Source organism: Taurulus bubalis, assembly GCF_910589615.1.
Source record: "Taurulus bubalis genome assembly, chromosome: 1".
NCBI classification, from domain to species: domain Eukaryota; kingdom Metazoa; phylum Chordata; class Actinopteri; order Perciformes; family Cottidae; genus Taurulus; species Taurulus bubalis.
In genome coordinates this window covers 20,838,157-20,860,656 of record NC_136589.1, presented here as the reverse complement: position 1 = coordinate 20,860,656, position 22,500 = coordinate 20,838,157, and the positions used below count along the sequence as shown (strand labels likewise).

Below are 22,500 nucleotides of genomic sequence, written 5' to 3'. Positions count from 1 at the left end.
CTCAAAACTAATATTGTGTTTCTGCTCAATATATTCCTTCTTTCTGAGAGAAATGCTGATGTGTTATGTAACATCTACAGCTTTAAAACCTACAGCATGGTTATAGAAGAAACTGCTTGAGAAACACAAAAACAATGCACAAAGTTGCTGTTTCAATATTAATACACACTTGAATTATATATTATTTAACAACATTATAAGGCTTGTAGGGAAAATGGGGTAAAAGGTGTGACAGCTGGAAGACTATTTATTCTATGTGTATAAAGGCACCAGGTGGAGGGTTTAGTATGCTTTACGGGATAGGGCATTTAAACAACTGACAGAATTGGTACGCTGAAGTGTAGTAAATGATGCCAGAGGTCCACTGGGAGACCAGGACCTTTACAGACTAAGGGTACCAACACACAGTTGTGAGGTCCTGTTTATTTTCATTGAGCGGGGCCTCAAAGGATAGGTAGAAGCAGGCAACACAGGGCAACATTCAAATGAGGCAAAATAGGAGGAAAACTGTGGTGTAGTAATCACACCTCAGATTATGTCAAACATTTATTGTAAATACATTTAGTTTGAAGCCTCTGAATCACTATCAACCGAAACAGCAACAACAGAGCCAGTGAACTGCGTCTGAGCATTGACAGCTCAACAACAGTGTGGGACGTGTGTGTGTGCTTCTGTTTCTATTTTATTTTATTTTATTATTCTTTATTCACTTGTGAGCAATGCTGCTGTAATCCTGTAATTTCCCCACTGAGGGACTAATAAAGGATTATCTTATCTTATCTTATCTTATCTTCTAAAAGCAAGCTATGTGTTTAAAGTGACCGTCTTCAGTCACACTGCAGCCAAATAATTCTGCTTCAGGAAGTAAGACTGCATCACATCAGGGGGCGTTTAGAGGTCGTAGAGGATCTCCAGCACAGTGGCTAGAGACCAGGCCTGGGTCTCACAGCTGAACGGGCAGTACTGGCCGTTCACATTGGTCAGCTCTGGCAGCCCCTTCCATGGAGACCTAGGAAGGCCCGAGTAAATACAGCAACAGTTAAAAAGGCATTACACAGATTGTTAAACATTACAGATCATTCAGTGTCATTGAATAAGCATGTAGCATATAACAAACTAAGACATTCATGTAATGTAAAATGTTTAAAAATTATTCACAATGGAATACCAGCTGGTTGTGTGTTATCAGTTTTTGCATTTGAAAAAAATGGATGAAATAATTAAAAAAAACTACATATATATATATATATATATATATATATATATATATATATATATATATATATATATAAATAAATATATATTAAAATGGCCCATAGTTCATTCATTTTTTATTTTTATTTTCTTAAGTGAAACAAAGCAAAGTGTAAACAGTCCTACCTCTCCAGGTGGGTATAATGCTGTGACAGGATATTTTTCACCATGGTGACTGTTTTAGCATAGGTTTCTTCTCCCAGCTTTTTGGCAAAGTAGAGTTTAGCACGCAGGAAGTAACCTACAGGCCACAGCCACTCCTGCACACACAAACACACACAACAAGCAAGTCAGTCATGTGCAGTGAGAACATTGTAAATATTATAATGGTGCGACACCAACATTAAAAGGAAACATCCTGTCAACACCATTTCAGTCACAACTTGTGTGACCTGGATCCCTTTTTTTAACGTATTTGTGTTGAAGAGACATTTGGGGACAACCATTTCTGACATTGGTCCAGTATTGAGGGGGAACACTGCTGCTGGAACTGTACATGAGCTACAATGTAATCTTTTTCAAGGCAATGGAATGCGGCTAATGTACGTCAGTTCATCCCTGAGTCTAGATGGAGGTTTGTTCAGGCGTTCCTGAGATATTGCATTCAAGAGAACGGAGCAGGCGGGCGGACGGACGGACAGACTTTGCCTCAGAGGCATAAAAAGATGGGAAAATAGGGTCTAGGTTGAAAAATACAGAATTTACCCTTTAAGTAACTTAAGAAAAGCTTTGATAGCCTTCAGCCTCTATTCTAGCTAATGACAAATACGTAAAATAAAAATAATAAATAAGCAGTTAACAACATATCGTACAGTATTTTATCAATACATGTGTAGCATAACTTTTTTGAATAGCTGGCTATAAACTATAGTTCAAGTTGAAGCTGTACGGCTAGTTGTGAAACAGTAGATATCAGCTACCTGATCATGTTCGTCTATCATTTTCAGTTCAGTGACTTGAAGCGGTTGGTTAGCGTCACACAAACTCTTCCAGAAGCCACGTAACGTGCAACGCTATGAGCAGCAGTTTGTTTCATTCACATTTTGTATTCAGTGTGTGTCACACTCACCGGTCCTTGGTGATAGTTGAAGCCTTTTGCAAGGTTGTAGTTGTCGTTGTCCAGAGCGTTGTCATAGACACCACAGTACACCATGTCACTAGAACAACACAAATACAATATCAGTATGAGACTGAATGTATAAGCAGAAAAATGACTAATCCTTACTAAAAAGAAAGGAATGCAGTAGTTCTACCACGTCTTTCAAAGCATTCTTGAAACTTTATGAAGATATATATTACTCAGGGTCAAGTGTCTTCATTCCAAGGGGTCCCAGTAGTTTCTTCTCAGCCACCTCGAGAGCCTTCCAGGCCCTCTCCACTGTAAACAGCTCTGGAGACTTTAAACACAGAGAGCGGGTGATCACGGAGTGATCTAGGCACTCAGCAGATCTATTAGCAAACTAGAAAAGTGCCCCGGCAAATCTCCATCACGTGTGTCCGTCTTCCCTCCCAAACAAATCAGAGTTGAATCTCACTCAATAGTCAGTCAAGATTGTGGCAAAGATAACAAAAACTGGGATTCATTCCTCTCGCATCATGCCTGACTTTAGTGCAGTGGTTCTCAAACTGTGGGCGCGACCCTCTAGAGGGGCGCAGAGGTATTACAAGGTGGGGCGCAAGGGGGGGGATTTTTTAATTTTGTATACTCCTTTATTAATCCCACAGTTAAGGGGCAGTGTGCTGCTGTGAAGCACTGGGGCTTTAGTGTTTTGCTCAAGGGCACTGAGACATGAAACTATGGGGAGAACAGCGATCAAACCGACTACCTTATGGTTTCAGGACGAACACTCTCCCTATGAGCTACATGATAACTTCACATGGTACAAAAGTACAAAGTACACAGACATAAAACGTCATTAATAAATACATGGCAAAATGCCTGTACTTTCATGGAAATGTTTACATTACGCCGTTAACAGGTTACGCTTGCGCAACGGCCAAGATTCTTGGCGACTCACCGATTCTTGGCGTTTTGCCAAAACAAAAACAGCAGAAAAGCCTATCTCACGGAGACCAGCTTTTTGTTGGAGCGGTGGGGCATGAACATTTTTCTTCTTCCAAAGTGGGGCGTGACAAAAAAAAGTTTGAGAACCACTGATTTAGTGGATCATAACATTTTTGGTATGGAATTAATCTGCAGATGCTCTAATTAAAAAATAGACCAAACTTTTCTATGAATGTCAGTTTGAGCCAAAAAAAGAGCAAAAATGCCTTCTTTTTTTTGCAGAGCAGATTGCCTGAAAATATCTCTTGCTCCTGAAGCAGTTGTTGATTACTACCAGCTAGGCAAGAGGAGCAAGGAGGCCGCAGTCGATGGCGTTATGAAATAGTTGACAAGATGTTAAATCTTTTCTTTTTATAATTGTGAATCACCTCAACCATGAGAGGTTCTTGAGCATATAGTCATACATGTGCCCGTACAATATTAGGCTGATGGGTCCAAACATTGTGCAAGATTAACCGTGGACAGACAGACAGATGCATGTCAGCGCACACACACATGCAACCAAACGACCTCCCCACAGGGTTATGCCTGATGGCGATACAAAAGTTACAAACGGTTACAGATTATTCAGGTGGCTGCAGGTTTAGCAGGTCTACTCACCACCACCATGGCAATAGTGAAGTTGGGTCTCAGCTGGTAGTCACACCAGGCGCTGGAGGCTCCATAGCTGTCCTTATAGATGCCTTTTTTGTGCACCAAATCAGGGTGTTTTTCATTGGGATCATGTGGGTCACCAGACACCCAATAACCCGGCTCAAAGGACTGCTGGAGCTGCTGGTTCCACTGGGAGTACGAGATCAACACTTCTTTACCTGGAGCACAGTGGAAAGTGTTCATTACACATGAATGAGAATGAGTGCAAGAGACGTTTCTCGATCTGAAAATGCAGGGAGAACGAATACAGGTGTATCTGTCAGTAAATGGTTCATCCATACAGCCTTTCTAGTCTTCCGACCACTCAAAGTGCTGTCAACAACATGTCAACCTTCACCCATTCATACACTCAAGGCAAACAAAGGCTGTGATGCAAGCTCATTCCCACTAGTGGCGCTACGGATCCTAAAACTCACGGTTTGGATTGTGTCACGGATCGGATCAGCACAAGACAAAAGGGATCAAATTTAACTTTTGAAGCCTGATCCCATTTTTTTGCCGCCGATATTAATTGATGAACATTGATGATCCATATTAACAGCTACAGATCCCTTTGTTGTTAGATTATCGCAACTGGTCTACGAGGATCCAGACTAGTTACTTTTTGCGACCGTCCCAAAAATAATGTATTCATTTATTAAAACTTGCTATACTTTTACTTTTGGTTATAGTCTACTATAGCTACTTGACACGAAATTTCCCCTTGGGGATTAATAAAGTATATATTCATTCATTCATTAGTCAACTATAGTGTTTATTTTCCCTCATAAAAAACACACAATTTAAATGACTTTATGGATTAAAACACATCTTGTCATTAGTAGTGTTAATAATCTGTTTAGAGGTAGTGCAAACAGCTCATAATTCTTCTCTGATATCTATTTATGTTGTTGTGAAAACATCTCGTTCAAACTATTGGATTTATTTAAGTTAATAATCAACACTACATTTGACTAGATTACATGTGAACACATCACAACGTTATAATTTAAATTAGTCCAATACAAATTTTCACTCATTTGTCTGTTAGCCGTTAGCGGTGCTGCTAACGTTACTAGCTCTCCTCCTGTGGATTTAAACACTGGTTGGTTGTTGACAATGGAACATTATCAGAGATCAGAGACTAGAAAAACATAAATGATGTCCTGATCCCTTATTTTATTGAATATTGGAGGCTAAAGATCGTCAGTAAAACTATATTTCTCACTGTGATGGTTAACGTTATACTGTGTAATTCACATGCGTGCCAAACCGTGAGGGGTGATCAGTATGGATCAGGGATCCACAAGGGTCCGTTACACCACTAATTCACACACACAGTCATACACCGATGGAACAGCCTTCAGAAGTCATTTGGGATTCAGTATCTTGCCCAAGTGGCAACGTCCGGTGCTGAGAAATAAAGCTCACAGAGAAGTGCCAAAAAGAACTGAAGTTCTTCAAATGGCCACTTGAGGCTGGCTGCAAAAACGAGTCACTCCCCATAGACACCCATGTTAAAATGCCCAATATTACAGCATAAATAAAAATGTTTACAGCCTGGAAAAAAATGAAAATTTGGTGGCTGAAGCTTATTTCCCTGCTTGTAACAACTGGAAGGCTTGGCATTTGCATTCAACTAGCGCTGCTGCGTCACCCGGGACCGCCCATTGCCCATTTTTAGAGTTAGGTTGTGTCGTCACTGCCAAGATGGCAACAGCCGAGAGCCACCCACTTTGAGCTTCACAAAGCTCTTAACAAACTAAATACTAGACTATTCCATACAGTCTATGATCTTGCCAAAGAACACTTGGACATGCAGACTGGAGGACCCACTCTACCTCCTGAGCCACAGCCGCCATCTCTGTTCACTTTCGCTCCATCGTAAGGGAACAGTCCTTTGGCATGTAGCTCCACAACCCAGCGAACAGCTGACTTAGTGAGACCAACTATTTCCACTGCAGCTCCATCTCTGGACAGAAAAGGTGACACAGAAAACAAATTAAATTAAACTATTTGCCTGATTAATTTCACTGTAAAACATCAGCAAATAGTGAAAAACTACATACAAAATGATGTCAAACTGAGGAAAACAGCACATCCTAATAGCAAATGGATATGTGCGATCGGTTTGTGTGTTACCTTGGAGTAGCAGGCATGCCTTTGTTCTTCGCTTTATCACTCTCTCCCATTTTGTCCATCCATGTGCCACAGTTAAAGCGGTTTCCTCCAGTTACAAAACCTGTGGCTGGATCCACCTTAGCTGACACGTTGAACCCTAGAAAGAAAGGTAGGAGCTCTGAAATACTGGGGTTGGTATTTTTGGACAGTTTGGAAAGTTTCCCCTGTGGCATTGGGCTCTTGAGTTATGATGCATTATTGCCTCCAACTAGAATAGTGTGGATCTGAAAAAGCGCATGTGTGACTGATGCTGAACCTTAATTGTAGAAAGAATAGAACTGCAAAAGTGTTTGTTCAAATGCTACAAGTCTGCAGCTTCACACTCAAGTGGAACACGGAGGGTATGTCCGAGCTTAAACTTTAACATACACACTGTCCTACCTTCATCTTTCATGTGCATGTCTATTTTGGGTCCAGCATTTCTCTCTCTGAAGGAAATTCCCTCGAGGTGGCGCTGCAGAGCCTCCTGGATCACATCATATAGAGGCTGTTCCTGCACACACAGAATACATATTGTACATGTAAAGTTGTACATTAGCAGGGTGCTGGTTGAGTAATTGTTTGTTTGAAATGTGCATGTGTAGGATATTTGGTGGCTCCTAGTGGTAGTAGAAAGACTCTCTCTCTGTGTGTGTGTGTGTGCGTGTGCGTGTGCGTGTGTGTGTGTGTGTGTGTGTTGCACATACCACCTCTCCAGGTTTCATGGGTTCACAGTCATCAGTAGGATACATGCGTGTCACAGGACAGCGAAGGATTTCATGCCCTTGAGGAACGTGGGTAGCATAGTCCTGAAACAAAACAAATAGTAAGTATAACTAAGCAGTAAAGTAAAACATGATATTAGCTCACACATTTACGCAAAAATACAGAACGTTCCATACCATTTTATTTGAATTATTAGGTTAATGAACTTTGGTGAATGTAAATGTAGTTAGAAATAACTTTACAAGAGGGTGAAAACAGCCAAAAACAGCTTGAGTTAGGATAAATGTATTGACGCTCCTTTACCTCCTTCTTTAAATCTATTTGTACATGACTTTCTAAAATACAGTGTCTTCATACCTGGATGCACTGCAGCCACCACCACACAGCATCACGGCAGTTGTATCTTGCACAGCGACCCTCACCCAGCAGGTTGGGGATCAAACCGTGACGCAACGTTCCCGCAAAAGCGAGGATGATGTTACTATGGAGACCACAAGACAGAATGTTTCATTGTAGAGTTTCATTACTAAAGGGCAACCAAAGCAGCTTTGAAACAAGACACAAACGCAAATGTAGTGATGTAACCCAGAATACCACGAACTACTAAATTACGCAAAATGTCTTATAAGAAACAATTTAGTTTGTACGTATACGTATTGATCCTCAGTGTATCTCCTCAGTGAGTACACACATGCATACTACTGTACGTACCGAGCCTCGGTGTGTCTCCCAGTGAGCAGCATTAGTCCTCTGAGAGCGATGAAAGTGTCTCTGCCCCAGCAACGGAAAATCCCAGAAGAGAAATGAGGAAGACCTAAAGAACATCAATTAGTGCATCAGTAAATTCAGCCAAGGAGTGTCCACCTACTACATTCAATATTATAAATAGTGAATGAGTTGCCCTGTAGACAAAATATGATGAATTCATGTTATTGACTTATTGACCCATTTGGCATCTCGCTACTTAGCTAGGTAACGTTAGCTTGCTAATTCCAACATTGCTTTAATGCCAACGTTACACTGGTTACAGAAAATGAGCAGCACAACCGGCTACCAACTACAGCCGGGAGGAGAGCAGAAACATCTCATACTCCTGCTGATTAAAAATTATGAAATAATACATTATTTCTTAAAGTTGAAAATTCCCTTATGTAAAAGATTATTTCAGTATACTTCATCTTAATTTTATCCACAGAGCCACCATTAATCGTCTGTTGCTAGGCTACCTGCAGCCAATGAGACACAGCACTGCTCCTTCTGGCCTGTGATTGGACTGATGCGATAGGGAACGTCTTCAATGTGTGTGGAAAGGGGAGGGAGGGCAGGTACTCGTCCAACACCACACATTTGAACTGAACCCAGCGCCAAGTATCGAACAAAGCTGGAGCCATTCTGGATGAAACTGTTTGGACAAAGAGAGGAAAATCCGCAGCTCCAGCAAGACAGTAATGACACTTAATGCAACAAAATCAGTCAGTAAAATTCTTAGTTTTAGATTTTAATTTCAGATCTCCAGAAAAGAATTTCCAACCTGGACATGAGTTTGTGAGTTGCGTCCAGGGCCGTAGTGTAGGTTGACACCAGGATGGCATCAAAGTAACAGGGGATGAGGTAGCGTGGGACGTATTTCAAGTAGTTAAACATGGCTCCTAACCACTGACCCACCTGCAGACACGCAATGTTCCAATGGATAATCGGCTCCAAAATCATATTTTTGTAACTTGGGTGAAATAAGATGTAGAATCCCCACCTGTGCCAGAGGTCCTTCTCTGCGTATCAGCCTGTTGGAGACAAAGTCTATCAGCCAGTCCCCTTGTCTGAGGTTAGCACACACGGGATGGCCAAGGTCATTGTTGGGACGGATGTCAGCCAGCACTGACATCAGACCTGCAGAGACACAACAGCCACTACATTTACACTCCTGTCCTATTGGGCCAGTAATGTAAGAAAATACTGCTATGAATGTAGGGGAAAAAAAAAAAAAAAAAAAAAAAAAAAAAAATCACTGAATGCTGTTCACCTCCCTGCCTGAGGGGGGTGCTGTGATATGTTTGGCTGTGCTTTGTTCCTGCAAGCGATTGGACGGTGGTATATAAGGGGGAACCTGGGGAGGCTGTCCCTCTCTCCAGCTTCCAACCGGGCCATGCTGCACAACAGGGATTCTTGGGTGGTGGGGTTTAGAAAGCGTGTCGGTAGTGGTGAGAAGCCTTTTTTGTTTAACAATGTTTTCTCCTGTTTTCTGGTAAGGAGATAGGTAAGACACCTGTACTTTCTTTTATTTCTTTTGTGGGCTAGGGAAATTAGATTACGTGCACAGATTGTTTTGTTTGTTATTTTGGGCCAGGCTCACCCTGAAGAATTTGTGACTCCGGGTGAAAAATAAAAAAAATCATTGTACTATACATTCTGCAGCATTGGTCCTACATTTGGTCCGTTCGTATGTTGCGCTCAGGCTCCCCTAGGCCGGGCGTAACAATACCAAGGTCAAATATCAGTGGGAAAACGAAACAAGCATGCCAGGAGATGTGGTCATACTTCAATTGGCTTGAAGTGAAAGTGCTCTATTTCTAATTCAAAAAGCCCCCAAAAGACAGTGTTTGGAGTTATGTTTCTTTTGTTAATGTTTTGAATGTGTAAAGAAGCTCCCTTGAACAACTTGGTTGTTGCAAGTTATCTTCCTTCATCTTTGCTGCATGTTCAGCATAATCACAAAGCAAGTGTCTGTGTCGAGTGTGTAGGCACAGGACTATTAATGCTTTGTAAACGGGCAGGAACTCTCGAGTATAAGTCTTTAGTATTTCAACTGAAGGCTTTCATTCAGCAAAGATTCATCAGTAGGGTCAAACCACTGCAGCTATGCATAGCAACCTATACTGGTAGAGCCTAGAGACACACCGACTGATCAGTTTTTCAGTTTCATATTTCAGACATTTTGTCACATTTACACACGTGTGCTGTGAGTCCAAAATAAGCCTTGGAGGAACAACCTTAATCAAACACTTGAATCGCAGTAGCCGTCTGCAAACAGTACAGAGCTAAATACAATCACTTATTTCCTGTTAATTCCAATTTTGTGTTTTCTGCAAATAACCGCTATAGATGACAATAACAAAGTAAAAAGATACAATGTAGAATTATTGTCAGTTTATATTGACTTCGGAAGGTTGAAATGCCATGCAGTTGCCATACCACTGCGCTACCTCTTCAGAAGCATTTATATTAACATTTTAGGAAAAACAAATATACTGTTGCGTCAAAACAAGTTTGAGCACTCTGAACCAAGGAGCATCTGGGAACTCCAGGCCTCAGGGGGGCAGAACCCAAACAGAGTGGAACTCAGGATGCAATCCATGTTTCTGGAGGGACAAAGTTCACCAGCGCACACCTCATGGGTATAAAATGTTTGGTGTTATCCTAGCTGCCCTATTTGCTCCTCTCCACAATGCAACTGGTATGAGTTCTGATCATTTCAAATATTGCTTGAGGCAATTGTTTACTTGCATTTCAGTTGATTTTGATCTTTGAATCTGCTTTGCCTGTGCAATTGCTTTGTTTGGTAAGAAATGTATAGTTTGATGATGTTAAATTATTGTTTAAAGCCATTCTAAGGTAGAAATTAACCTACTTCTTTTTGTGTTTAAGGTTATCAGACTATTCCGGTTCCTATTTCCTACTGTTTCAACCACCAAATCATTGTGAAAGGAAAATAAAAACACTGGAACGGAACAGAGTTGTCCCTTTGACTGTTTGGGTTGAACAAGCCATTTTCAAGTTTGGGCTAAGCTGAAATGAACAAACACCAGGATAACTTGACATTAACCGTTACAGTTAAAATTATACGTGATATATAATCTAGGACATAACATCCAGCCCTTGTTGGAGGCAGCTAGCTTATATTATTGAAGTCTATGATATCTGACTGGTCATAACCCCAATACAAAGCTGCACAGAATGTTGTGATGTTCTGTCTGTAGCACTTGCCCAGTTTTTTTGTATATTATAGACATTATTATTTCGGTATGTGTAACTACCTTGGAGTCCAGCATATTTGAGGCTCTCCCATCCTGGGATACTGTAACAGCCTCCACCATCTTCTTGTTCTTCTGAGTCACAGCAAAACAGCAGGACGTTTAGGTCTGCTAACGTCAGCTTGGACATCAGCCTGTGAAACACACACATCTTTCAAATAAACTGTTCATATGTCATACCAAATGAGATAATGTACATAGGTGCCGTTTTTTTTATATCATCCTCTATCATCTTGGGGTGGCACGTGGTGTCATGGTTAAAACGGTTCACCTCACAGCAAGAAGTAGTTTGCATGTTCTGTGTTACTGTGGGTGTAACCTGCCTTCGCCTTGCGTCAGCTGGGATCGGCTTAATAAGCAGGGCACATTTTATTGGTCAACACTACAGCAGTCATTCTATTGGTTGGGGAATTTGGGCCGGGTTATTGCATAAACAAATCTGTGTCAGGAGAAGGGCTGAAGATTGAGTGCAGGAACTCAGTGCCAGCAGCAATATATCCGAGAGCAAAAATAGCTTCAGTAGAAGCAGAGTAAATCCAAGCATACCGTTTGAGCAGAAAGGTAGCTAATCCGTTATGATCAGACTGTAATGTAATCAAATGAAGTAAACAATTGAGCTGTTGCCATGCCCCTGCTAATAATCCTGCAATAAATATCTAATCTGCATTTTTTGGATGCGACTGATAGCTGCATTCGGCCAAGAGGGCCTCCCGGTCGAGTGTAGTTGTGAGTGGAAGCAGGGTAGTAAGACAGCCTGGCGAGTTTCCTCGACCACCAGCTTAAACAGATCTCCAACCATCTCGGAAATCCAGACCCATTGAACGGAGAGCTGGTTCATTAGTTGCTCCTCATTAGGGCATGAGCGGTGTGTGTTTGTATGGGGTCAGATCAATCCCAATATTAATGAATGCACACAGAAGAAATCACAAACGTATTTTGTGATTTATATATAAATGACTCAATCATTTATATATGTGGATATTGTTTACATTTATATATAACGACAACTATTTTTGTGTGCATTGAAACATTTTGTGGAGAGTCATTTCCATATGAAATCCCAGAATACATTTATGACTCCTATGTGCATTCATTAATATTGATATTAATCTGACCCCATATATGTGTGCATGTGTACTCACTGTGCCAGAGGTTTCTGCAGTGCTTCTGGTGGGTTTTCATCTGCTACACTGCCTCTCCTGTATTTTGGGCTGAACTGCGTCAGATAATACCTCAGCACCCCGGCCACCTTCTGGGCCTTGGGGTCCAAACTAACCCTGTGAGGAAGATACATTTATGACTAACAACTGATTCAAATGCAGAATGCTAATACATTTACTTTTGTTATACCATAGAAAGAATGATAAATGTGTCTTGCGATGAGTCTTCAATAATTATGCAAATACTGTACTGTAAGACCTTTGTGCCGTGGGTGTGGTTTACCTGAAGGCGATGACGCTGCCAGGTGTCAACTTCTGAAAGGTGATTTCCTGCACAAACTCTGATGGACCTTTAGATGTCACTCCAGCTTGCTTCACCAGTGTACTCTCCTCTAACTATATACAAATATATTTTGTTATATTTTATATTGATATGCTCATTTATTTAATATTGCAAGAAGGACCATGATACTCAAAGGGATCCGAGCAATATTTACCGATATATGCTCCTTTATTTCCATGGTGTATTCTGGCATGCCGTTGATGTACTTGTCATCCTTCTTATAACTCCCTGACAGCCGTTCCACTGTCCTTGCCTCCAGTACCACTTCCTCAATCTTCCCTTGAGAGAGAGGGACGCAGAGACATACTCTCAGCATTGCCCAGATGTATTGTAAACTAACGCTTTGACAAAATCATGAACGGGTTAACAGATATAGTGCAAGAAAGTGTAAGACGCACACATACTGCAAAGATAATGCAACCAAAATATCTAGAAATACACTTTTAATTTCTGATATTAAAGGTTAAGGATAATGTTATCGTCATACCAGGTATGAACATGGGTGGGACATTGTTGTCGTACTGGTGGGTTTTGGGGTTCTGGAAAGCTGTCCTGCACACAGCCACCACTGACTGGTGAGTGCTGGGACAGTGTCGAGTAACTGCAACAACGTCTGCATCAACCTGGTCTACAAACACCTGGAGAGGAAACGGATTAGAGATCAAACTTCAACACGTTGTTCACTGATAGACACCGAATTAATGTATTTTATTCATTTTCTAGGGTACTTTCTAGAAAACCTTTTCTGACTTCAACATGGGGGTGTATTGGATGGAATGTTCAGAGCTAGAGTGGGTGACAGACTTCAGATGTCCACCCTACTTTATTATTATTTAGTATTTAGTATTGACAGGGTTGAACCCTCACCAGGTCTGGTTAGAATAAGACCAACTATGGGAAGAACAAGACCAGATGTGGGGTAGAATAGGACTGGATCTAACATGCACAACAATGTTGTAATGCTTGTACGGTCAAAAAAGATGTTTTTAATAGGATCACATTTAGCCATTTTTTTTTACTTTACCTTCCAACAATGCCTGAGGACTTTTTTTTTCCTCTCTTCTTGAGGATCCATTGATTTTGGTTTTGTTGCAATTTGAGTGAGGTCGACCCACGTATTTAGGTAAATGTCTGGACTACATGGTACCTGTATGAATCCCTGAGAGGCCAGTTCCTGGTGCAGCTTGTTGAGTGCCAGTTTCCCAGCTATGATGCCTGTCTTGAATCCAACCTCACCAGTGGATGTGGGGGCCGCTGAGGGGCTCCACTTGGGGTAGAAACGCTCCTCCTTTACCACAGAGATCTACACACACACACACACACACACACACACACACACACACACACACACACACACACACACACACACACACACACACACACACACACACACACACACACACACACACACACACACACACACACACACACACACACACACACACACACAGTGTTATACGGCTGCTGTTTATGGGACAACATGTGCAAAATGAAATAATTACTAATGTATTTTAATTGTACTTTTGTATGTATTTTATTCTATTTGGGGCAGCTGTAGCTCATGAAAGTTGTTCCGTCCTGTACCTTCCAATGTGAAGATCAAATCAAGGGAAATCCCAAGGATTTGATGTTATGCGTCAAAGCTAGCTATCTTCCAGATGCCTTCATTAAACAGACAGTTTCTGTAATCATTCATCCCTCAGAACAACTGCAGATGAAGTGAAGCGATTGTCAACAGTGTTTGCACTAGGCTTATTGTTGTTATTGTTTTATTCTATGTTTATTGTTATGCACCTGTCACATACAAATTCCTTGTATGTGCAACATACTTGGCCAAGAAACAATTCAGATTTTTATATCCCGCAGTGGTCTCTGTTATGGCCATGTGTCGTGCAATACTCAGGGTTCATACACATTTTGACCAATGGATTTCCATGACTTTAAACCAAATTTCCATGAGCAAACATTTTTGAAATCTCGGTGTATACATGAAAAAGTGAGAAAATGTAGTATTTAAACTAACAATGAGAATTCCAAAGCATACAGTATACCTTAAATGACACAAATGAATGAGAGACAATAGTTTGATTAAAAGAATAAACATTTATATAGATGCCTGTATGTATGCCTGCTTATATTTTGAGCGTCTTTCTTTTAAAAGCATATTCATTATTTTAAACCCAGCGTAAATGAACGACATGAACATATGAATATAACACATTTCCATGACTTCTTTTTTTCAAGGACTTTTCCAAGCCTGGAAATAACCATTTTAAAATTCCATGACTTTTCCAGGTTTTCCATGACCATATGAACCCTGTATACTATCAAAACAATCTGATTGGCTGGAGAGTTGGACAGCTTGCCTCTGATTGGATCTAAACCTATGCTCTGACAGTTTTTTTTCTTTTTTTAGACACCATCACAAACAAGAATGAATAGTCGGAGCGAAGTCCTAGCTTGCATATTTTCAGTTAGACTAGTCTACAAACCCCCCATCCCCAAAAATATATATTTTAACATTCTGTTTAACATACGTCAATTCGGATTAGAACAGAACAAACACATCCTTGACACTCTAGATCAACATTTAGCTTTTCCAACTAAATAAACTAGCATTAACCACATGTTATATAATTGCAATAAATAAGCCTATATTGGGGAATTTGTTTCATAAACACCCAAAACAAGCCATGAATATGGTCAAAAGCTACGAAATACTGTTGAGCCAAAATTATGTTCATCACATGTAATACAAGTAATATCTTGTGTGTGTGTGTTTACAACTAACCTGATGGGGCACTAATTCATCATATCCTCTGGTGGAACCAGTAGCACAGCAGGCCATAGAGACCATAGCAGAGCTGGGGAGGGAGTCCAGTGCTGAGCGCAGCTGTGTCACAAAGAGGCAAACACACAGCAATTACTGGATAGACGCTGGAACATCAGGCTATGCTCAACATGATAGTTACGATTTTTAAATCAATATTTAGATCACAATTATGTATCACGATTATTCATTGTTTTTAGGACAAACTATTTTGATTGCGCTTCCACATTTTATACAAAACAGAGCACTGCTTTCACTTTCATGTCAGCATCTCTGCATCAAAATAAGGGTTTTTTTCCCCTGAAGTGCATATTTATTTTTTGGAGTAATACACAGTATATTACTGTTATATTTCCATAACGGTTACAGTCATTATATCAGTTCAAAGTAGAGAAAGCAACAACTGAAGGAAGACTATTCATTTTAGAATTACATACATCGCAGGAATTATGAGAACTTGATCAGGTAAATAAAAGCCACAACAATTACATTCTAAGGGAAACTTTTTATTATCAATATCAATTATCAATATCTTCAATCAACTCTAACGTGACTCTGACAGAGACTCACCTGTATAGGACACTCGTTGTCATGAGTTACATCAAGAAACATGGCATGAGCGATGGAGGGCATCAGCGGGCGGAGACTGGGCTGAACAAAAGCTCCGACTGGCTCGCCGCCGTAACGATGGACCAGCCGGCCCTCTTCATGGCTGTCACCAGCTGACATGGCCTCTAACAACAGAATGGTTCTTTCTCATTTCCCGATTTTGTGCCTCCATGATTCCTTTTCCTTGCCTCCTCTTATTTGACGCCCGCAGCAGTTTACACTTTGTATACATCATGTCACGATTATAGCACATGCCTACATTCAGCATAAAAACACGAGTATCTGGTGATTGTGATTAAGAAATGTGTTTACGGGTTTGAACTGATCATCTTAAAAAAATACAATTTCTGAATACAAAAAGGAGCTGTTTATTTAATTTAGGAATTGGGATGCCCTTTATGGATCGCTGAGATTGATTTCCGGGTCACAAGCCGGAGGAGCGAGGAACGAGGAACGAGCAGCGAGGTGACACAAAATCGTGAAATGAAAAGACTCACGGAGACACAACACGATCAAAAGCAGTGTGGAGTAATTCTGGGCCACATTACAATCTGGCAATGCAGGTGTTTTGCCTTTGGGAGGCGATAGGCAACACAAGTTTATGTTTAGGATGCATGTTCAACAATGTACGGCCTGAGCTCACAGACATGACTGTTACAGAATATTCCCCATTTTCAAATTTGATTTTAAAATGTTAAATTCAACTACAGGTCTGACATTATATCTGCCATAACATCTAATAATGGAATGTTGATTGATATTCTCAAACTTGGGAATTGTGTTAAAATATACAGATGGGTGACCAATTAAAAAGAAAAAAAACATTTGAGAAGGGAAACATAACACAAAGGGAACTAGGGCTGATTGAATGGTTTGAGAATAGGAATGCTGTGAATCGTATGATACAACCCTCACACTTAATACCAGTCTGAACCGTTTTGGAGGCCAATAGTGGGACAACAGTAACAGTTTTTTCTTCTTCTTCACTTTGTCACCAATCTGTATGAACAATATGTACAAGCAACAACAAGTAATAACCCAAACTGTCTAACTGGTCAATGTTAATAATTTAATGTACGCAAGTGCATGTAGTGTGTGTGCATTCTGATCATTTAAATGACTGTACCTCGTATGAGCGACGTGATCCCTAGCTTGGTTACGAAGACATTATCCAGTTCCTCGCTGCCGGTGAACAGCTCAGCCACCACATACAGGTTAGGACAAACGGTTCTGGCCACGCCCAGCATGAACTGGTCATCCACAGCAAGGCAACACACCAAAATGAGTGCAGGCAGTTCAAGAGAGGAGGTTGGGGAAAATACAACAAAGGACAGACAGAGGAGGAAGAGGAGAGTAATGTGAAGGGAATGCAGCCAGTTAGAGGCCAAACAGCCACAACATGCGGTCCATGAACAAAGTTAGAGTAGAGAGATAAAAAAGAGATAGGATAGTTTGGGTATGAAGAGGAAGAACACAGAACAAGGCAGTGAAAAGAGAAGAAGAAAGAGACAAAAACACGTTAGTTCATGCAGAGGAGCTGTACCTCGTATAAGGCTGCTTATTCCCAGCCGGTTAACAAACACATTGTCAAGGAGCTCGCTGCCTGTAAACAGTTCAGCTATCACATACAGATTGGGTCTGACCGCTCTGGCTGCACCTAACATGGCCTAGACAAGACAATACACCAGCATTACAAACAGGGAGAAGAGAAGGGTCTGCTGTTAACACTGGTATATAGTATGCATCTTCCTTTAAACCAGTGGTTCTCAAACTGTGGGGCGCGGAGGTATTACAGGTGGGGCGCCTTTATTAGTCCCACAGTGGGGAAATTATTCTCTGCATTTCACCATCCTTAGTAATTAAGGAGCAGTGTGCTGCTGTGAAGCGCTGGGGCTTCAGTGTCTTGCTCAAGGACACTTCAACATGACACTATGGGGAGAACAGGGATGAACCGGCTACCTTGTGGTTTCAGGACAAACTCTCTCCATGAACACGATAACTTTACATAGTACAAAAGTACAAAGTACACGGACATAAAACATCATTATGTGGTAAGGTTACACAGGTTACGCTTGTGAATGCACAACGGCCAAGATTCTTGGCGTTTTGCCAAAACTAAAACGGCAGAAAAGCCTATCTCACGGAGATCAGCTTTTTGTTGGGGCATGAACATTTTTCTTCCTCCAAAGTGGGGCGTGACAAAAAAAGTTTGAGAACCACTGCTTTAAAACGCACACCAATGATTTGCTTTAGGGACATAAGCCATTGCACAATGAAATTAGATTTTCCTTTCCCACTTTTAGAATTTATTCATAAACGTGTCTTATTAAAAGCTACAAGATGTATATTATGTATGTTAAAAATTCTATAAATAAACACGATACTAGCCTCTCACAGTGTTATCTCACTGTGGCATAAACATGTCTGTCAGTCAGTGTAGTTTGAGGCATATACTATATACATATATAAACAAAGACTGCTTCTATGTAAGTGCTGTGCACCTGACATTTTAGATTAATAAAATCTAAAAAAATTAACTGCTGTTGCGTTTGTCACACTTTCCTGCTCATGATTTAGCTTCTAAATCAGACCAACACGAATGACAATACCATTGTGTTCTGTATGCGCATTAACTATTAATAATGAATTACAGGTGTCAATCAGTGTATTTAAGGACATCTACTTAACTGCACGATAATATGAGAATAGATGACAATACCTCAGCTACATGTAATGGCGTAGAGTGGCAGTTGTCCAGTCTGACTCCATGGAAATATTTTGCAGTGATTTCTGTGTATTTCTGCATGTGGGCCCACAGGTACGGGCAGTCCTCAGGCCCATTGCCGTAGCGGAGTTTGACACTGTCACCCCAGCATACCAGCTCCCGACGCACATACACATGGGAGCCTATGTAGCACGAACACAGAGCAGTACTGGTACAAGAAATCTCAATTTCATCAGTGCAGACTGTTCAGGCTGTTACACTGAGATTCTCAGGTCCCTATTAACGAACATAGACATTCAAATGTATTTTATCTCATATAAAAAAGGACAGAGCATCATGGTCAGTTGGAGGAATGAGGATCCCCTCTTCAACCTTGTCATAGTATGTCTTTATTTATTCGTCCTGTACTTGACTGTTTTCTAAGAAGTTTGATATATCAACCTGGTTCAGCAAAGTTGCGCAGTGGATCGTCTCCCATCACCCAACCGTTGTGAGCCAGGAAGTGACATGTCTTGTCTGGCTGGTCCAGCAGCTGCATCTCCTGCTCCAGAGTCATGTCCTGATATGGGAAGGTGAAGTACCTGAGACAGACAAATGAAAACACTTAGCCTCCCATCACTCCTAGCATTATCTAGCTCTTTAAATTCATTACCTGGTAACCAGAGGGTTTTTCCTGTTAACAGGACCAAGTTTGGGGCCGTGGTCTGCCAGACGCTCATACACTACGTTTCCCACAATACAGTTGGCCGCCTTGAGGAAGAGAAGGAAGACAAAGAACACTGACTGATGCACAGGATGCATTACAGATTTTGGGAAACCCCACACTTATGCAAATACTCCGCTCTAATGCTGACACCACCCTATTTTGGTAATCAGTATACAAGTAATAAATATGAACGACACAAAGAAGCTCCTCCTTGACTCCCCTGAGAGCCATACCATAAGTGTCAGATTTGGCCCCAGCTGGCTCCAATGTGAATCATATATCCAAACTTTGTTTACTGCTTGGTCATTTCATGCTGCAGTACTGCATACTAATGGTTATTTCTATATTCTTATTTATAGAGCAGTAACCCTGCCTGGTGGTAACACACTGCCTTACCTGCTCCTGATGCTGGTGCATTATGTTGTGTTGTTCTTCATTCAGCTCGTTCAATTTCTGTCTCAGCCAACGACAGCACTCCTCGATGTGCTGTGGGGAGGAGCTATAGAGAGAGAACATAAAACTAAAAATACCACCACTCCAATTCAAGTTACCAATGGCCCAAAAGAAAGGGCCATTGGCAGTGAACTAACTGCATATTGGTTTCAATGTTTTATGAACTGAATAAAAAACTAAAGAGAAAATATTATATATATATATGATTATATTAAACACAATGCTTGCAGGGCTCAACAGTAAGGGTTGCCAGGTTGCCAATTATTGGTCTTTGGTTGCCATCAGTGGCAACCTGTATTTAACACATAACAAATAGGGACAGGAAATAGCAAAAAGTGCACTTAAAAATGAATACAGATATGTTATGTATTTCAATATCAAGCCGATGTATAACTGCATAGTATCTTAATTACTCAAATTATTAGAGCACTCAAATCGCCAACCGAATTTTCAGTTACAGCAACCAAAAACTAAAGCTTGGTTGCCAGGCTGGCAATTCTTAAAAGTTAGTGTTGAGCCCTGGCTGGTGTGTAATTTTCTTGTCTTACGAAAGTTAACCTTTCAGCAGTTAAGAAAAGAGACTTGAAAATCTACAACTTAAAGAACCGCTAAAACTTATACAAAAACAAAGATTGAACAATAACCACCGTAGATGGAAGTTTTGGTTCAGACCTGTGAGGTACAAAGGTCTCTAGAGCAGAGTCCATGTCCACTGTGTTGCCATAACGATGGTAATTTGGGTCCTGAATGATATTCAGGCCCTTCTTCCCCGCGGTTTTACTCTGGTCCGGCTTGGTGCCTAAAAACAGATACAAGCAAAGATCTTTTAAATTTAGAAACCAATACCCCCCAGACTGAGCGATTGTTATATAAAACTGTAAATCATAGCTTGCTTTATGAAAAAAAATGCCCAAAACTGCTGTATTTAGATGTATTGAACACCATAAGTAATATACAAGTGAAATATATGGTTTGGTACATGAACAAATTAAAATAACACAGATGTGCGCAAATGGGCCCCAATGCAAATTTTGGAGTCCTCGCCAGAAACCCTCTCTAACTTTGTTCTGCTTCAGTTTATCAAAGTCAACCTTTGCAGAGAGAATGTTCACATGTTGTGCTATGATTTGGGTTAGAGTTGGACCTTACAGCTGCATCATTTCAAAGAAAAAATCATCCTAAAAGTGCTTTTTTTTTCCTAGGCGAACCTGAAACTTTTTCTTTTTTTTTCTGCGTGTCATCTTCATTTACTCTTAACCAGTAACATATAGACTGTTATTTACACATCTGAACAAAATCTCACAGGTGTACCTTTTATTATAAGGCTATTTGAATAATACAATTACAAAATAGCCCTAATGGTTGCAGAGATACACCCTTTTTAGTTTGGCTATGCAATTTTCGAGGAAAGGGCCTAAAAATTGGGTGATTTCCAAAAGGTTAAATCGTATCTAAATCAAATTTGCACACTAGCAGCTTCCTAACTGATGAGATAAGCACCAATGATCTGAACAAAAAATGTTTCTGTCCATGTGTCTATGTTTTGAATTCCTTAGATACATTTCTTCAATGTTTTCCTTCCATTGTGTCAGTCATGAAAACTACTTTTGTTGGTTGAAATATTGACCCAGAAATATTGACCAATATTTATATTATATTATTCTCATTTTAAGACCATTTTACACCAAGGATAAAAAAAAAGAGAATATAATAGCATAATAAAGCTGTTTTTACTGTGAAGAATATTCAGACCTTGGAATTGGAATGTGACATAAACAAAATAATATTATTAAATAAATCCACACAACTAAACAATTAATAAATTAGATTCTCAGGGTTTGTTACCAAAAATGTGCTGGTTCTGATCAATGCTCACGTCTATTGCCTATTGGTAGGGAAAACCCTGCTGTGCATTTTGATTTTGGCATGTTGACTAGGTTTTTGGTGACACTTCGTATTGAGTGAAGTCTCGTCTACACAAGACTTTCCGCCACGTGTTTCAGTCGTCTGTGTCATCCGTGTCTGGCAGATCCCATACACTTCAATTTGAGTCAATAAATACTTACAGAGGAGCACATTTTTATGAGTCAGTCTATTTTTTCTGTGTTACACATGTAAATTCAGCAATTGTATATTAGGCTCTGAGCGCTGACAGACACACCAGACATACACAGCAGTTGTGTGCCTGCACATATCTTGTGTAAGCTCTGCAGCTGCTTGCTCGTTTTTGAAATTACAAAAAGTTACAAAGTTTACATCGATCGACATACAGACCATTGAGTAGTCGGGTTCTGAACTGTTCCACAGCATCGTCCACTTTGAGCTGGTAGAACTCCCACAGCTTGATCTGAGGATACACGTCCTGCCACAACACACTACGGATAGCCTGAGAGACACACAGACACACAGACACACACATTACATTAGCCTCTTATATACTCCTGCAAAACGCTGTTGAATAAAATGTACATACACATTAGCAATGATTCTTGCCACCTGCCCACCAGGAGAAACTAACATTCATACACCGTAGGCACAGTTAATTTAGGGGTAAAGTGTCTTGCCCAAGGACACATCGACATGGAGCCGGGGATCGAATCGCCGATCCTCTGATTGAAGGACGACCCTACCACTGACACACACGCCCTTAATAATATGCAAGAATACATTCCACCTTAAAAGGTCAGTCTACAGCTAGCTAATTGCTTTATTGGCCAGGCATAAGTAAGTAAATGAAATCATTCAAAACACAAACTGCCTAAAAACAACAACTTATTTGGTCGTTACAAACAGAAATGATGTACAGGT

The 22,500-nt window shown here is 40.5% G+C and overlaps 1 protein-coding gene across 2 annotated transcripts in view; it reads right to left on the bottom strand.

Annotated features, from left to right (window-relative positions):
- Nucleotides 1-22,500, bottom strand: part of LOC306744140 (glycogen debranching enzyme-like) — a 31,536-nt gene that overhangs the window by 390 nt on the left and 8,646 nt on the right. The window contains exons 6-34 of one of the 2 annotated variants that reach the window (XM_079226723.1): nucleotides 21,967-22,078; nucleotides 20,365-20,491; nucleotides 19,636-19,738; nucleotides 19,186-19,283; nucleotides 18,975-19,114; nucleotides 18,528-18,715; nucleotides 16,935-17,058; nucleotides 15,770-15,933; nucleotides 15,161-15,262; nucleotides 13,517-13,672; nucleotides 12,857-13,007; nucleotides 12,524-12,648; nucleotides 12,310-12,422; nucleotides 12,009-12,143; nucleotides 10,870-11,000; nucleotides 8,589-8,725; nucleotides 8,370-8,503; nucleotides 8,065-8,240; nucleotides 7,550-7,652; nucleotides 7,196-7,319; nucleotides 6,820-6,921; nucleotides 6,515-6,626; nucleotides 6,095-6,230; nucleotides 5,794-5,924; nucleotides 3,920-4,131; nucleotides 2,554-2,651; nucleotides 2,324-2,411; nucleotides 1,381-1,514; nucleotides 1-1,009 (exon numbers count right to left, since the gene is read on the bottom strand). The exon at nucleotides 1-1,009 is cut by the window's left edge and continues 390 nt beyond it. In XM_079226723.1, the coding sequence (XP_079082849.1) occupies nucleotides 892-1,009; nucleotides 1,381-1,514; nucleotides 2,324-2,411; nucleotides 2,554-2,651; nucleotides 3,920-4,131; nucleotides 5,794-5,924; nucleotides 6,095-6,230; nucleotides 6,515-6,626; nucleotides 6,820-6,921; nucleotides 7,196-7,319; nucleotides 7,550-7,652; nucleotides 8,065-8,240; nucleotides 8,370-8,503; nucleotides 8,589-8,725; nucleotides 10,870-11,000; nucleotides 12,009-12,143; nucleotides 12,310-12,422; nucleotides 12,524-12,648; nucleotides 12,857-13,007; nucleotides 13,517-13,672; nucleotides 15,161-15,262; nucleotides 15,770-15,933; nucleotides 16,935-17,058; nucleotides 18,528-18,715; nucleotides 18,975-19,114; nucleotides 19,186-19,283; nucleotides 19,636-19,738; nucleotides 20,365-20,491; nucleotides 21,967-22,078 (3,774 nt within the window). In that variant the 3' untranslated portion in view covers nucleotides 1-891. The remainder of the gene's footprint in view (nucleotides 1,010-1,380; nucleotides 1,515-2,323; nucleotides 2,412-2,553; nucleotides 2,652-3,919; nucleotides 4,132-5,793; nucleotides 5,925-6,094; nucleotides 6,231-6,514; nucleotides 6,627-6,819; nucleotides 6,922-7,195; nucleotides 7,320-7,549; nucleotides 7,653-8,064; nucleotides 8,241-8,369; nucleotides 8,504-8,588; nucleotides 8,726-10,869; nucleotides 11,001-12,008; nucleotides 12,144-12,309; nucleotides 12,423-12,523; nucleotides 12,649-12,856; nucleotides 13,008-13,516; nucleotides 13,673-15,160; nucleotides 15,263-15,769; nucleotides 15,934-16,934; nucleotides 17,059-18,527; nucleotides 18,716-18,974; nucleotides 19,115-19,185; nucleotides 19,284-19,635; nucleotides 19,739-20,364; nucleotides 20,492-21,966; nucleotides 22,079-22,500) is intronic. The other variant, XM_079226724.1, reaches the window with a different exon arrangement.